The 14,960-nt window shown below is 44.7% G+C and overlaps 1 protein-coding gene and 1 pseudogene across 5 annotated transcripts in view; both read left to right on the forward strand.

Annotated features, from left to right (window-relative positions):
- The first annotated feature begins 727 nt into the window (after positions 1–727).
- ZNF547 (zinc finger protein 547) overlaps positions 728–14,960 on the forward strand; it is a 40,403-nt gene continuing 26,170 nt past the window's right edge. For 3 of the 4 annotated variants that reach the window (XM_010857689.1, XM_010857690.1, XM_010857694.1), the window contains exon 1: positions 14,174–14,412. Coding sequence is in view for 1 of the 4 variants with exons in the window: in XM_010857693.1 (XP_010855995.1) it covers positions 6,576–6,609 (34 nt within the window). In the remaining 3 variants the exon portion in view is untranslated. Of the gene's footprint in view, positions 966–6,482; positions 6,610–14,173; positions 14,413–14,960 lie in introns of those variants that run through there. The other variant, XM_010857693.1, reaches the window with a different exon arrangement.
- LOC105001635 lies at positions 7,363–9,520 on the forward strand (annotated as a pseudogene). Its single transcript, XR_826892.1, has 2 exons — positions 7,363–7,446; positions 7,755–9,520. The product of XR_826892.1 is annotated as a zinc finger protein 501-like (transcript).

A 14,960-nucleotide genomic window follows, 5' to 3' on the forward strand; every position in this document is an offset into this window, starting at 1 on the left:
AACTCTGAGAGTTGGTGATGGACAGGGAGGCCTGGCGTGCTGCAATTCATGGGGTCGCAAAGAGTCAGACACGACTGAGCTACTGAACTGAACTGAACTGAGGACACCACTTATTAGACCCGCACTGTGGATGGATGCCCTGTGTGTGTGAGCGACAGCCTAGTTGTTGTTTGTTCAGTCAATCAGTCGTGTCCAACTCTGTAACCCCATGGACTGCAGCATGCCAGGCTTCCCTGTCCTTCAACATCTTCCAGAGCTTGCTCAAACTCGTCCATTGAGTCGGTGATGCCATCCAACCATCTCATCCTCTGTCGTCCCCACGATACAGCCTGGTATCTTGTGCCTATTTGGTTTGGTAGGTTTGGGGAACATGTGAAATATTGTCTCTGTACCTCTCGTGATTCATCGCCTTTCAGACGCGTGAAACCCCGCCCCAGTACTCAGAGCCTAGGGACACCCCTTCCGGCAATCCTCTGAGGCTGAACTTTGCCAGAGTTGGGCAGATAAATAGCCTGTGCTCTAGAGCTGGGGAGCCACAACTACTGAGCCCAAGTCCTAGAGGGGCCCCTTGCCAGGGCCTGGAACTCCGCAAACTACATTACCCGGAAGGCAGTGCGCCGCCTCCTACAGCACAGAACCAATGAAGGATCAGAAGAGAGGCAGTTTGGTTCTAGAGGACCGCGCCTGGCGGTCCTTCCGGCGTCAACCGCAAGCGACTTCCTGTGAACTCAGTACACATTTGGTGAAATCGGTTCCCTGGTGGGGATCTTGGGAACCCTGTGCCGCCTTGAGGTATAGCGAGCTGGGTAGGCGCTGGTACAGCTGTCCTGAGGCGGATCTGAGGCTCGGCGTGGGCTCCATTCGGCCAGAATCTGTCTCCGTGCTGGAACAGGAGCCGCCGTGCCCGGGCCCCTCCTTCGCCTACCGACTCGGCTGGAACGGCTGCGTGGATGAGTACGATTGAGGTAAATGCTTTGACCTCTGGACCCCTCGGCCAGCGTTTTGTTTTTTGTATTTTTTTTTAATACTTTTATTTTGCTATTGCTGCGCTGGCCTTTCTCTAAGGGCGGAGAGTGGGGTCTACTGTCTGTTGTGGTGCTCGGGCTTCTCATTGCGGAGCCGGGACTCTAGGGCTTGGGCTCAGTAGTTGTGGCTCCCCGGCTCTAGAGCACAGGCTAATTATTTGTGACACAGAGGGATCTGCAGCATGTGGGATCTTCCCGGATCAGGGATGGAACCCATGCCTCCTGCATGTGGACTCCAATTCTACTGCTGAGCCATTGAGGCAGCCCCCTAGTGGCTCGGACGGTAGAGTTGGCCTGCAGTGCCAGAGACCCAGGTTCAATTGCTAGGTCTGGAAGATCCCTGGGAGAAGGAAGTGCCTGGAAAATCCCATGGACGGAGGAGCCTGGCAGTCTACAGTCCATGGGGTGGCAAAGAGTCGGACACGACTGAGTGACTTCACTTTCAACTCTTCATTTTTTAAAAAATATTTTCTTTTTATTCATATATTTGGATGCGCCAGGTCTTTGCGGCATGCAGGTTGAGGCATGTGACTGGGATCCTGACCTGGAATCCAACCAGGGACCCCTACATTGGGAGCACAGAGTCCTAGTTACAGGACCACCAGGGAAGTCCCTCAGCCAAGTCTTACCATTCTGTGGGACCTTCGTCCTTAACAGTGTTTTCTTACAAGTGTCATATATTTCTATTTATTTTTTCCCCAAATGGTTGGTTTACCACATATAGAAATATGAGGTGTGTAGAAAAAATTGCAGAGAACCTCCTGGTAAAGTTGAATAAGCAGCTCTAAAATTAATATTCATTCTCTTCTCAAGCCAAGAAATTCAATATAGGGACTCTCCTGGTGGTCCAGTGGTAAATTGTCCGCCTTGCAATGCAGGGGAGGAGGGTTTGATTCCTTGTCAGGAAATTAGGAGGCTTCCCTGGTGGCTCAGGTGGTAAAGAATCTGCAATGTGGAAGGTCCAGGTTTGATTCCTGGGTCTGGAAGATCCCCTGGAGAAGGGCATGGCAACCCACTCCAGTATTCTTACCTTGAGAATCCCATGGACAGAGGAGCCTGGCAGGCTACTGTCTGTGGGGTTACAAAGAGCCCACACGACTGAAGCAACTTAGCACACATACACACAGGGAGCTAAGATCCCACATGCCTCAGAGCAACTAAGCCCATGAGCCACAGCTACTGAGCCCACATGAGGTAACTCAAGAGTTCCTGAGCCACATGGAAAAGATCCTGAATGATGAAGTGAAGATCCCTAGTGTGGCAGTTAAGACTTGATGCAGCCAATTTAAAAAACAAAAAAGAAATGCAGTATAAACAGGATCCCGGAAGCTGCGTAAATGTGGGTGTTCTAAAACAATTATCCCGTCCCCCAAAAGTTAAAATTTTCTTTCATGGAAGCATTTCCTTGCTTTTCTTGATAAATTTGCCAGCTATGTGGAAATTACTCAAGGACTATGGCTTACCGTCACTCCGTTGTTTTAAAACTCTTTTCTGAGTGGAATCACATAAATATAATGTGTTTTCTTCATCTGCACAATTTGGCATGAGTTTATCCATGTTTTCATAGCTATTCATTTATTTTCCTTTTTTGTGCAGTATTCTATAGTATGAACATATGAGGACAGTGTCCTTATAAATTTAGCTGTTGAAGCTTCTTTTGTTTTTGTTTTCTTTTGGTATTTATAAACATTGCTACTGTAGATATACCTGCCATGTCGTCTGGGATATACCCAGCACACATTTGTGTAGCGTATATGTTAAAATTGTTATTTCATCTAAATGAATGTTTCCACTTTTTAGTCTTGTTTGATTCCTTGTTACTAATTTTTTTTAATTCCTTGTCACTAATTTTAACTTAGTTCTTTGAATGGCTTGATTACACTTAATCCACCTGTAGTTAATTTTGCTACACACTTATTATGCACTAGGTACATTTACAGTTTTACGTTACACACCCATGTAAAGAGTTTTTGCTTTTTCAGTCATTGTACTCTTCCAATATTTATTATTTATAAGTTATTTAAATCTACTCCAGTACTATTGCCTGGAAAATGCCATGGACAGAGGAGCCTGGTAGGCTACAGTCCATGGGGTCGCAAAGAGTCAGACACGACTGAGCGACTTCACTTTTCACTTTCACTTTAAGTCTTTACTCGGGTGGTATCAGAAGAGAAAATGAGGAAGATATCTTGTTAAAATATTTGTTATAAGGGGGACAAAGTGAATCATTTTAAGGGTAATAAGTTATAAGGCTTTGAATCCATATCAAGATGTTTTAGAATCCAAGAAGATTTACAAATGATCTCTCTGATCATTGGTGGAAAAAAACCCGTATGGATTTATCAAAGAATATAAATCAAAAATACATGTTCTTCCATTCTGTTGTATAATGTAATAATAACTCCAAATCAGAGTTTAATATATGAATTATGTAAGCTGAAATTTTATATCCAAGAATTTTTAACATAACTGTTGGGGGAATGTGTAGTTTCCTCGGTTCTGTCTTGCCACAGCAAAAATTTGAAGCAATGGATGGATCAGTGTTACAGGTTGGGGTTACAGATCAATTTTATTTGGCAAGCAAAGAAAAATAATCCTCAAGGCGTGAGAGCAGGCTGACCCAAAAAACATGGAGAGAATAGAAGCCAGCTGTTCAATTTTGGCTCCTTTTTTATATGTTTTTTCTCCTCCCCCTGAGCCTGCCCTATGTAAATTGGGCTAGCCAGGAGGGCTGTTTGCTTTGCCTGAGGTTCTCACTCCTGTCCTCAGACCTTCCTTTGTTCTATTTTCACAGGCTTTTCCCTTCTTTGTCTTTTAGCCACTACCATTCTGGACTCCTTTTTCCTATTCTAACTACCTCTCATAACCAATGGCACCCCACTCCAGTACTCCTGCCTGGAAAATCCCATGGACACAGGAGCCTGGTGGGCTGCAGTCCATGGGGCTGCTAAGAGTTGTACACAACTGAGCAACTTCACTTTCACTTTTCACTTTCATGCATTGGAGAAGGAAATGGCAACCCACTCCAGTGTTCTTGCCTGGAGAATCTCAGGGACGGGGGAGCCTGGTGGGCCGCCGTCTATGGGGTCTCACAGAGTCGGACACGACTGAAGCGACTTAGCAGCAGCAGCAGCAGCAACATAACCAAAGTAAACTTTGAAAGGGAAGTATAAGAACTCCTGGTCACTTGTTGTGGCCAGCTACAAGTGAGAAGAAGAGGAAAATGTATTATTGACAAGGGAGAAGCAAGAAAATCAAATGGAGGTGTCAGACCTGGACATACAGGAAGACTTAATTTTGATATTTGTAGCCTCGGGTATAATAATATAATATGACCTGCCACAACCATTTCCTCACCAACATGATTGCTTTCGTTTTGTCTCATTGAACTTCAGTCACACTATCCTCATACATGGTACTCAAACACACTGCACATGACTGATAGACTTTTCACTTGTATCTTCCACTTCTGGAAAGCCTTTTCTCTAGACATCCATATTACTTTATGGAAGAACTCCATAATATTTTGTCATCTTTTACATGCTTTGTTTTATCCTTAAGTATTTCTCTTTGCCTTAAATATAAAATGTTTTATTCATGGATATTCTTTTTTGACTATGTTGCTGATGGAAATTAAAGTTACATGGCCCTGCTCTTCTCACAGGTTTCACATTCAGCAGAACCTTTTATGGACTCTTCACTGATGAGTGGCAGGTGTTCTGGAAGTGTTACGCTGCTACTCTTCTTGGACCTGGTGTCTGGAGATCCTAGAGAAACCCTAAGTCCAGATTTCCAAGTCCAGGCCAGAGGTTATATGGAGGGATTCCCTTTTTGGCAGCCAGTGGACTGAGATGTGGAAAGTTGTCCTAGGTACAGGGGTAATCCGTGCAAATGCTTGAGCCTGTGATGGGGCGGGAGTGCTTTAGGACGTGTGGGTCTTCGTTAATGTCTGGTAAGAACAGAGAGCAAGAGGGCCAGAGTCGGGCCTAAACTGCTAGCCTGAGAAGGTGAGTTTCTGTTCTGAGAATGATGGCAGATGTGGAATTTTTGGTACAGAGGGGAAAAGTAATGTGACTTAGGTTTAAAGAGGCTGCCCCTGGCTGCAGAGGACACAATAGACTGGGGAAGAGGAAGACAGGCAGATAGCAAGGAGGCTATTGTAATCATCCTGATGAGCAGTAGTTGTGCCTAGACCAGAGTGATAGATATGGAAGTAGGAGAAATATTTGGCTCCTGAATTTGTTTTTAAAGTTTTAACAGTAGACTAGATTTTATAATGTGGAGTGAGTCACAGATGACTCCAAAGGTTTTTTTCCCTTTACATCTGGAAGGGTGGTAGTGTTATCAGCTGAGATGGGGAAGTCAGCAAGCAGAATCCCTTTCTGTGAGACTGTTAGGAATTGGGTCTTGTGTTGAGTCTCAGATGTTCCAGTGACTCCTGAGTATAGGAGACCAGTGGATGGCTGAACTTGCAGATCTAGAGTGCTGGGGAGTCTTCAAGATGCCATTAGGGGACAAGGGAAGGTGGGGGGCTTTTACAAAGGTCATCAGCAGGAAGATGGGGGAGGGAAAGTCCAGCATGTGGTCCAGGTATTTATGAGATAGTGCTTATGAAATTGATGCACAGGAAAAGCGAAAAAGGAGACGAAGTGATGCCAAAGTCAGGCTGGTGCTTATTGACCCTCCTGTGTACTCACTAGGTTTTTGTGGTGGAATTTGGGGAATTTATGATAGAATGTCAGGTGAGTTTACCCACGATCTGCCGGCTGGGTGTGGATTTTTAATGACTATTATGTGAACAAAGATTGTAACTTTTGAAGAGACATAATGTGCAGTATGGAAGTGGAAACTGACCAGGGATATTTAGATCTGAATGTTGTGACTGAGGATAAAGTCAAGAACAAGGTTTAGTGGGGAATCCTTCAGAACAGGGCTAGGGAGCTGCCGGTGGAAAGTGGGTGAACAGTGGGGTTGTGTTGTATTTGTCAGGCACTTTCTGAATGTTCAGGAGATGAGGGGAAGCCGGAGACATGCCACTTTTGTGAACCAGGTGGCGGTGATCAGGGTCAGATGTATAGTCCACTGAGTGATATGCTTGTGGGGAAGGTGTGTGAACTAACTTCCTGAGGTACTAGGAGTCTGAGAGAAAGGTGGGCCTAAGTTTCTGTGTGTCTGGGAGACATGATCCTGGGAACTGTGGCTGTTGTTTTACAAGAAAGGGAAGGGGCCCTGCATGCCAGGCCCACCACACAGATAGCCTCTGTCTATCCACCTGCCTGAGTCACTGAGGATTGTACCTAGTGTGCAAGGAAGGATGAAGTGTTTTGGGTACCACTGCCCTCTATGTTAGGAAATGGGAGGATGATGATGCCAGAGTTAGGGTGGGCTGGGGTTGGTTGATTATGGGGTCCTGGGGAGAGAAGCTGCTTATGCACACATCTCTTCCCATCATCACAGGGCCCTGTGACCTTTGAGGACATGGCTGTGTACTTTTCCCAGGAGGAATGGAGGCTCCTTGATGAGGCCTAGAGATGCCTGTACCATGATATCATGCTGGAGACCTTTGTACTGGTTGCATCCTTGGGTAAGGCCCTCACCCTTGTCCCAGCATCCTGGGCAGGTATCTGACTTTCCCCTTTTTTCCAAGCTCAAATCTGTTCTCTTCATAGCTGGACCGTGGTTGCCTGTCTGGTACTGCTTCCCTGTCCTCTGTTTTGCAGGTACTAAGGCTGAGTGAGTGTGTGTCCCACCTCCTTTCACAGGTAGTCCCAATACCAGTGGCTCTGAAGTTTTCTCAGTGAAGATTGTCTAAATCAAAAGACTTGGGATAAATTCACTGGATTCTCAGCCACTCACTGCCAGTTTGACTCAGTTGACCCCTGCATCTCTGTGCTCCAGGTTCTGCCTTGATCCAACTCCATTTCCTGGAGCCTGACTGACCAGGAATTATTGGAACCAATGTGGGACTATCTGTGGGGTCCACTTGGCTGTTGCTGCCAGACTGTCCTGTGGAGACGTCCATTATTGCACAGCACTGGTTTTCTAACCTGCCTGAGCTCCCTTGTCCTCAAAATAGTCCCATGGTTTTATTCCTTCTGTGTCAGACACATATGTGTGATGGGGCTGCCCATTCTACCAAAATCTATGTGAAATTCCTCCTCATATCTCTAGTTTCAGGTTGTTGGCATGGAATAAAGGTCAAGCAGAGAACTTCAGAGCAGCATGTTTCTGTAGAAGTGCCACAGAGAAATACCTCAGAGATAGACCTCTCCACCCAGCCTCTCCCTGGGACATGTGTAGCCTGAATGTAGAAGGTGGTGTGTGTGTAGCTGAGGACATGGGAATAAACCCCGGCCAGACCCTGTGTGGAGCAGGTTTGAAATTTCAGCAGAACAGTGGAGATAAACTCTTTAGAAGAGGCGTGGGTAAGGCCTTTATGAAGACATGCACAGTCCATGCCCTGGGGAAGGCTTTTATGTGCTGTGAGGCTAGGAAGGATTTCCCGGGTATCTCTCGCTATTTCCAGCAGTAGATTGTTTTTTTTTTCATCTTTTATTTTATTTTATTTTTAAACTTCACAACATTGCATCAGTTTTGCCAAACATCGAAATGAATCTGCCACAGGTATACCTGTGTTCCCCATCCCGAACCCTCCTCCCTCCTCCCTCCCCATACCCTCCCCCTGGGTCGTCCCAGTGCACCAGCCCCAAGCATGCAGCACCGTGCTAGATTAAATTGCAAAAGGGCACTGAGTTTTTGGAACTTTCTCATAATGGACAAAGGCAGCGTAAATGCCACGAATGTGGGAAAACCTCCCAAAAGTCCAAGCTTGCTCAGCACCAGAGAGTCCACACTGGAGAGAGGCCTTATGAATATGCTGAATGTAGGAAAGCCTTCAGCTATGAATATATATTTGTTTGGCACTGGAATGTCCACACTAGAGAAAGGCCCTATGGGTGCAGTGAACGTGGGAAAGCTTTTAGTGATAAACATGTACTTGTATGGCACCAGTGAATTCACTGGAGAAAGGCCTTACAAGTGCAGTGAATGTGGGAAATCCTTCTGTTGCAAATACAGACTTACTCAGCCTCAGAGAGTCCATGTCCATACTAGTGAGAGGACTTACGAGTGCTGCGAATGTGGGAAAACCTTTACCTGTAAACCCATACTTTTTAAGCACCAGGGAATCCACACTGGAGAAAGGCCTTACAAGTGCAGTGAATGTGGGAAAGTCTTTAGATGCAATTCCAGCTTTGTTATATAGAAGAATTCATACAGGAGAAAGGCCTTATGAAGGTAGGGAGTGTGGAAAGCTATTTAGCCGAAGCTCCCAACTTGTTGTACACCAGAGAACTCACACTGGAGCCAAGCCATATGATTGTAGTGAATGTGGGAAAAGCTTCACCCCTAAAAGCAAACTTGTTCAGCACCAGAGAGTTCACACTGGAGAGAAGCCTTATGAATGCAGTGAATGTGGAAAAGTCTTTAGGTTCATATCCAGCCTCAGTAAACATAGAAGAGTTCACACTGGAGAAAGGCCTTACAAGTGTAGTGAATGTGGAAAGTTCTTTAAGCGAAGCTCCCACCTTAAAGTGCACTACAAAATTCATACTTGAGCAAAGACGTATTACGAGTGCAGTGAATGTAGGAAATGTTTTAGCCAAAGCTCTACTCTCATTATGCATCTGAGTTCACACCAGAGAAAAACCACACAAGTGCACTAAATGTGGAGAAGTCTTTAGCCAAAGCACCCAACTTAATTAACACCAAAAAGTTCACACCACAGAAGTGCAGCACCAGCACAGCAAGTGGGGGAATATTTTTTGTCAAATGTGTGCTCTAACTCAGCGCCAGAACCTAACAGCCCATAGAGCAGTGTAGTGAATGTAAAAAAGCTTTGAGCGGAAGGTCTAACCTTGTTTGTCATCAGAACACTCATACTGGAGAAAGGCCTTCAAATGAGATGAGGAGAGAAGAGAATGAGCTGTTGCCTTAGTTAATACATCTTGCTGAACTGGCTCTGTGAGGGACTTCTCAACTGTAAGTTGAATGTCACCTGTGTGCACGGCCCTAATGTGGAGATGGTCTGTGGGTACCCAGTTCCTAGGAAACTTTGAGGAGCTAGGCTGTGACCTCCCAGGGCCCTTGACAGACCTCATGTCATTGTGACTTTCTCACCTCTACCAAGTGGCAGATCCTCATACAGTGAGATCAGTGTAGGTAGACCTTTGTGCTCTCCTGTACCCTAGAGGGAAGCATAAGTGGCCTGAGGACTTGGGTGGTGTCACGCTCTTAGGTCCTGTCAACTGCATAGGACACAGCCTAAGCAGCTTTGCCAGTCTGGTTCTGCTGGAAGCTCATAGAGGTTTACATTATTTGGTGGTATTGGATCATTTTATGCTCAGGATGGATTTTTCTAGCTCCAAGTCACCCTTTGGGGAACTGCCTCATTTTGCACTACTTTGTGTAAAAATAAAGACTATTGCTTAACACAACATGCGTCTTTGGTTTTCTTCACTTTGAGACTGCTGTTAAGAACCACATTGGACTATCAGGATGAAGAGGAACAAGTTTTGTGGGTGTTCCAAACTTTGTGTACTTCATTGGGAATGATGATGGCAGAGAACAGTATTCAGTCTAGTTTGATCTAATTTACACTGTTGTCCAAGGTCTCCTGGGGTAGACTGCAGGGTTCTGTGGGACTAATGTGACCAGATGTCAGAATTTTGGGTAGGTCTTCAGGTCACCCTGAGATGAGGATAGTTGTGAGCAGCACCAGTGTTTTGTTTTGTTTTGTTTTGTTTTGTTTTGGAGCTGCGTAAGTTGTCTTTTCACATGGCATGTCACATCATGCCCCCAGTATTGTTTAAGCGAAGAAGGTCCCTAGGCCCAGCCATAGCAGAGCCACATGCCACAATGTCCACAACTTGGGGCTGGTGTTGCTGAGTGTTAAGTTACAGGCACTGGGTGGGAATCATACTTGTTACAGAAACAGGCATAGAGTTAATAGGAACTGAGAGACTGGCAAACAAGAAGGGGCACACCTTTTCTAAAGCTGCATCCACAAATGTTCCCATGGCTGTTTATGATAGTTTGCAAAAATTCTCAGATGTAACAGAACGGGTTTTGGCATCATATAGCATCTGCAAATTGTTTATCTAAGGCCATTACCGCACAATGAAGACAGTGGGGAATAACAGCAGAAATCCTGTAGTCCAGGCATGTGATTTTTAGGACCCAGACAGAGTTCCTGGATAACTTTGATTGCTCACCAGTCTTCATTGCTACTCTGACAGAATCCTTCCCATGAAACCAAGAAAGATAATGGATTTGAGGTGTGATTGCCAGAGTGCCGGGGTCGAGCCCCGGCTGATTCAGGGTATTCGAAGGAGAGACGGCGTAGGCAAGGGTCAGGAAACAACTGCTTAATTAAACGTTAATTAAAGATATAAAGAGTAATAGAATGAGGATAGCTCAGTAGGAAAATTCAGTGGAGAAAAGAGGCTGAGTAGCTTGGTTTATACGGGAGACCAATAAAACTTCAAGACAAGAAGTTTGCACCACTTACGTAGGCCGCAGGCGTCCTTCCATTCTCCCGAAGGAGAGGAGACACTGAGGCCTCCCCGGTCGGATCTTACAAGCCCAGGCATAATTAGCAAGCATGGCGGGTCCCGCGCTCCAGATGGAGACTCAGCCAGAATTTGAGAGAGAGAGCGACATGGGGAGACCAAGTTTCGGTGAACAAGGCCCGCACTTTATTTTCCAAAGTAGTTTTTATACCTTAAGTTATGCATAGAGGATAATGGGCAAAGGGGTAGAGTCATGCAGTAAGCCAGGCTTTCTTCCTGCAAACTTATCATATGCAAAAGTTTAGGTGATTTGCATCATCTTCTGGCCTGGAGGCCTGTTAACATTTTAAGACCCTTTCTTCAGAAAACTTATTTTTCTCTAAAGGTGATTGGTCAGGAGCCACCCTCCAAAAGCATTAAAGTTGCATTCCTATAGGGCAAAGGTGTGGTGGGCTGTAACAAGAAAAAGAATTAACTCAAGGGTCCAAGGTTACAAACATTAACGCTACTATTTACACCAATTATATTAATCAATACACTGCCAGGGACACAGCAGGTAAGGGATATGGAAACTTAGCAGCAAACATTGGCCCAACAAGTGAAAATCCCTTCACCAATACAATTTCTAATCAATCTTTTAACTACTCAAAGGAATCTGTGTTTAGATAGTTTAGAACATCTCCTGCCTCTCACAGTTGGGAGGCTCTGAACAATCACATGTGGCCAGAAAAGCCTATTCAGGCAGGCTAGAGGATTTCCAAAGGAGTTTGTAGGTTGAAACACTGTCACACCCAGGAATTATTAACTGGAGCTGTTAGCTAACTCTTTTTTCAGAGACAGGTAGTGGGGAACAGCCCCCCTGTGAAATCAGAGGTGTAGGTGAGAGCACAAAGCAGAAAGTAGGCAGATTCTGGTTTTGGGGGTAGATGCTCGAGAATTCCCAGGGGGACTCCTGAGGGTCGATCCCGCCTTTGCGTATGCCGAGCCTCCTTCCTCATGACCTTTGCCATGGGCAGAGTTCCTCACGCTGGCTCCCGGCAGTGATAGAATTCCAGTTGAGCTCTTCCAGATCCTGAAAGATGATGCTGTGGAAAGTGCTGCACTCAATATGCAATATGCACTCAATATGCAATATGCCGGCTCCCAGCACCAGAGTTCTCCTTTTCCAAAAAGATACTGATTTTTATGTGAAGTCGATTTTTATACAGATTTAATTGAGCTTATGTATAGTTGGTCTGCACTGAATAGAACATCTCTAAATTGTCCAACTTGCTAAGTTTCAACCACGCATGGAACCATCATCATAACAAACATCCATCACTACCTGTAGAGCCCCTATGTGTGCGCTGAATGTGACAAAGCTTTGAGCCAAAGGTCTAACCTCGTTTGTCACCAGTATGCTCATACTAGAGAAAGGCCTTCAAATGAGATGAGAAGAGAAACAAATGAGCTATCTCCTTAGTTAATACGTCTTACTGAACTGGTTCTGTAAAGGACTCCTCAACTGTAAGTTGAATGCCATCTGTGTGCACACCCCTAGTGTGGAGATGGCCTATGGGTACATCTCCAATTCAGTAACTCAGTGTTTTCCAGAACTTTAATATCATTGGAGTCTTTAATGTTTACTTTTTTATTTGTCATTTTCTTTCTACATGCATAGTTACTTTAAGAATCATCCAAGTTGCCAATGTGAATAATTTTTTTCTGATAAATATATTACTTGGGTAGACCATCGTTTAACTGTTTATCCATTCATCTGTTAAAGGATGGGGTTTTGTGGTTTGTTTCCAGTTTGCCTGCCACAAGTAAGCAAACAAGTAAATAAAATCCTTTATATGGACACTTGGTTTCATGTTCTAAAATGAATGACTACCCATTTGCATTCCCATTGACAGTGTTCAATTCCCCGTTATTCTTCACCAGTAGTGGTTGGTACGGTTAGTATTTTAAATATTACCTGTTTTAAAAGTATGGAGACTATTATCTGATTGCATTTCCCTACTAATTCATGATGCTGGACTTTTTTTTTTCATTTGCCAGATAATCTGAGAAGACAATAAGTGTGTTGGAACTTCAGTTTTCTTCACTGAATGACTTGGCTAGGTTCTCAGAACATTATTCGCCACTTTATACTCCTAATAATTAACATACTTGACATACATAAAAATATTTACTCATTTTTACATAGGACATTTAGCCCCACCCTGCCTTATTTAACTTTTAAATAATTCAAAGTGTATTTCCAGACTTTGACACTTTTTCATAATTTTCATAATTTAATCAAATACAGGAATCTCCTGCTTTCCAAAGTTCAGATTACATCACTTGTGTTTTATAAAAGACACATTAGTACATGTTTTTATGAAATCCAAAGAAACTTCCGAAGTATTTTAATCACTTTTATGAAAAAAGCCATAACACCATATTAATGGCTGTTCATTGGGAAAACCGAAGTGGTGTATCAGAATTTTGAGAAAGAAGGGAATATTTCTGCTTTATGACATCTTAGTTTATGAAACATTTCCTAGGAAAGCTGTTCATTGGGATAGCAGGAGCAATCTGTAATTAAGCTCAAGTCACTAAACCATATTCATTTTCTATGGCTACTATAATGAATAACCACAAAGTTGATGGTTTCAGACGAAACATTATGAATTATTTTACTCTTCTGGACGTCAGAAGTCTAAATCACTTTCACAGGGATAAAGTCAAAGTGTGACTAGGGGCTTGGTCTCTCTGGAGGCTCTAGGAATGAATTGTCCTTGCCTTTTCCAAAGTCTAGAGCTGCATTCCTTGTGTTTGACGGCTGAAGACCACTTCCTTCCAAGACCAGCAGTGCAGCATTTCAGTCATCAAATCGCCTTCCTCTACCTGTCTTTTATGAGGAGACCTTGGAGTCCATCTCCGGACAAACATACTTTTGGGGTAATCTCCTCTCCAAATCCCTAATCGAGTTGGCAAAGTCTCTGACCATATAAGGTAACATGAGTTCCAAAGATGACCCAGTTGTCTTCGGGGAATATTCATCAGCCTGCCGCTTTGAGTCTAAGTCCTTCAAAATGTGTTTGTTTTCAGGTATATTCATTGCAATCATAATGCAAAATATTACTTGTAGGTGTCTATCATAAATGTCTTTGACCTCTAAGTATGTATGACCTCATAATTTTTCCAAAATGTTGACGTCACTAAGTCCTCTACCTGTACCACATTCTCAATTTCAAGTTCTTAAAATTTTAGAATGCTTGATGCCCTGTGTGGCACGACTCCCTACGCGTGCTGACACCTCCTTTTTCTGTCTTTGAGAAGAGTGGTTTCACGGATATCTGGGTGCGTCCCCTTTAAGAAGCGTGAACCCCGCCAGTAACTCGGAGCCTTGGAAAATTGCTTCCCAGCCACCCACCAGGGTCAGGCGGAACTTTCCTGGCAGTCTGGAGCACCGAACCGAGCCGTGGCAGACAGCGGAGTTAACTACATTTCCCTGAAAACAAAGCGCAGCCCGTGTGGGTCACTGGGCCAATGAAAACCCGGGGCTGAGCCACTTCCGTTCTGTAAGAAGGCGTCTGGGCGGGTCTTCCGGCCGGTACCGCGGGCGACATTTTTAAACTCCAGCCTCATTTCGTGTGTGGAACTTCAGAATTTGGCCGGCCTGAGGTGAAGGAAGGCAGGAAGGCGCTGTGCCCGCTGCTCTCAGGGGGGTCTGAGGCTCTGCGCGGCGCCATCCGGCCTGACTCTGACTTGGGACAGAGGCGCCGCGGGCCCAGGCCCCACCTTCGCCCTCAGGCTCAGCTGAGACGGCCGTGCTGACAGATCCGCTTCAGGTAAACGCTGCGCCCTCCGAGCTCTCAGCCAACTCTTCTCATTCTGCGGTATTTTTGTACTTACCTGTGTTCTCTTTCAAGTATCCTGTGTATGTTTTCATTTCTTAACCAAAACCTAGGTTTTTCTAATTTTGAAATATGACCTGCTTGGGAGAAAATAAATGCTTCTGACTTACGTGCAGTTGAAAAACCAGCTGTTATTAATAGCCGTTCAATGCTCAAATCAAGAAATGAGATACAAGTAGGACCCAAAAGCCGCCTGTGGAGGTCCTTCCAAAACTATTGTCCCGTCTCCCAAATGTTAAGATGTTGTCTTTTGTTTCAAGTGAGCGGGTTTTTTTGTTGTTGTTTGTTTGTTGCTTTCTTGATTGTTTTGCTTCTTACACGTCGCTAGTGGTAGAACCTGCCTGCCAGTGCAGCAGACATAAGAGACGTGGGTTCCATCTCTGGGTCAGGAAGATCCCCTGGAGGAGGAAGTGGCAACCCACTCCAGTATTCTTGCCTGGAGAATCCCATGGACAGAGGAGCCTGGCGGGCTACAGTCCGTA

This window comes from Bison bison, unplaced genomic scaffold (genome assembly GCF_000754665.1).
Source record: "Bison bison bison isolate TAMUID 2011002044 unplaced genomic scaffold, Bison_UMD1.0 scf7180017864383, whole genome shotgun sequence".
Classification (NCBI taxonomy): domain Eukaryota; kingdom Metazoa; phylum Chordata; class Mammalia; order Artiodactyla; family Bovidae; genus Bison; species Bison bison.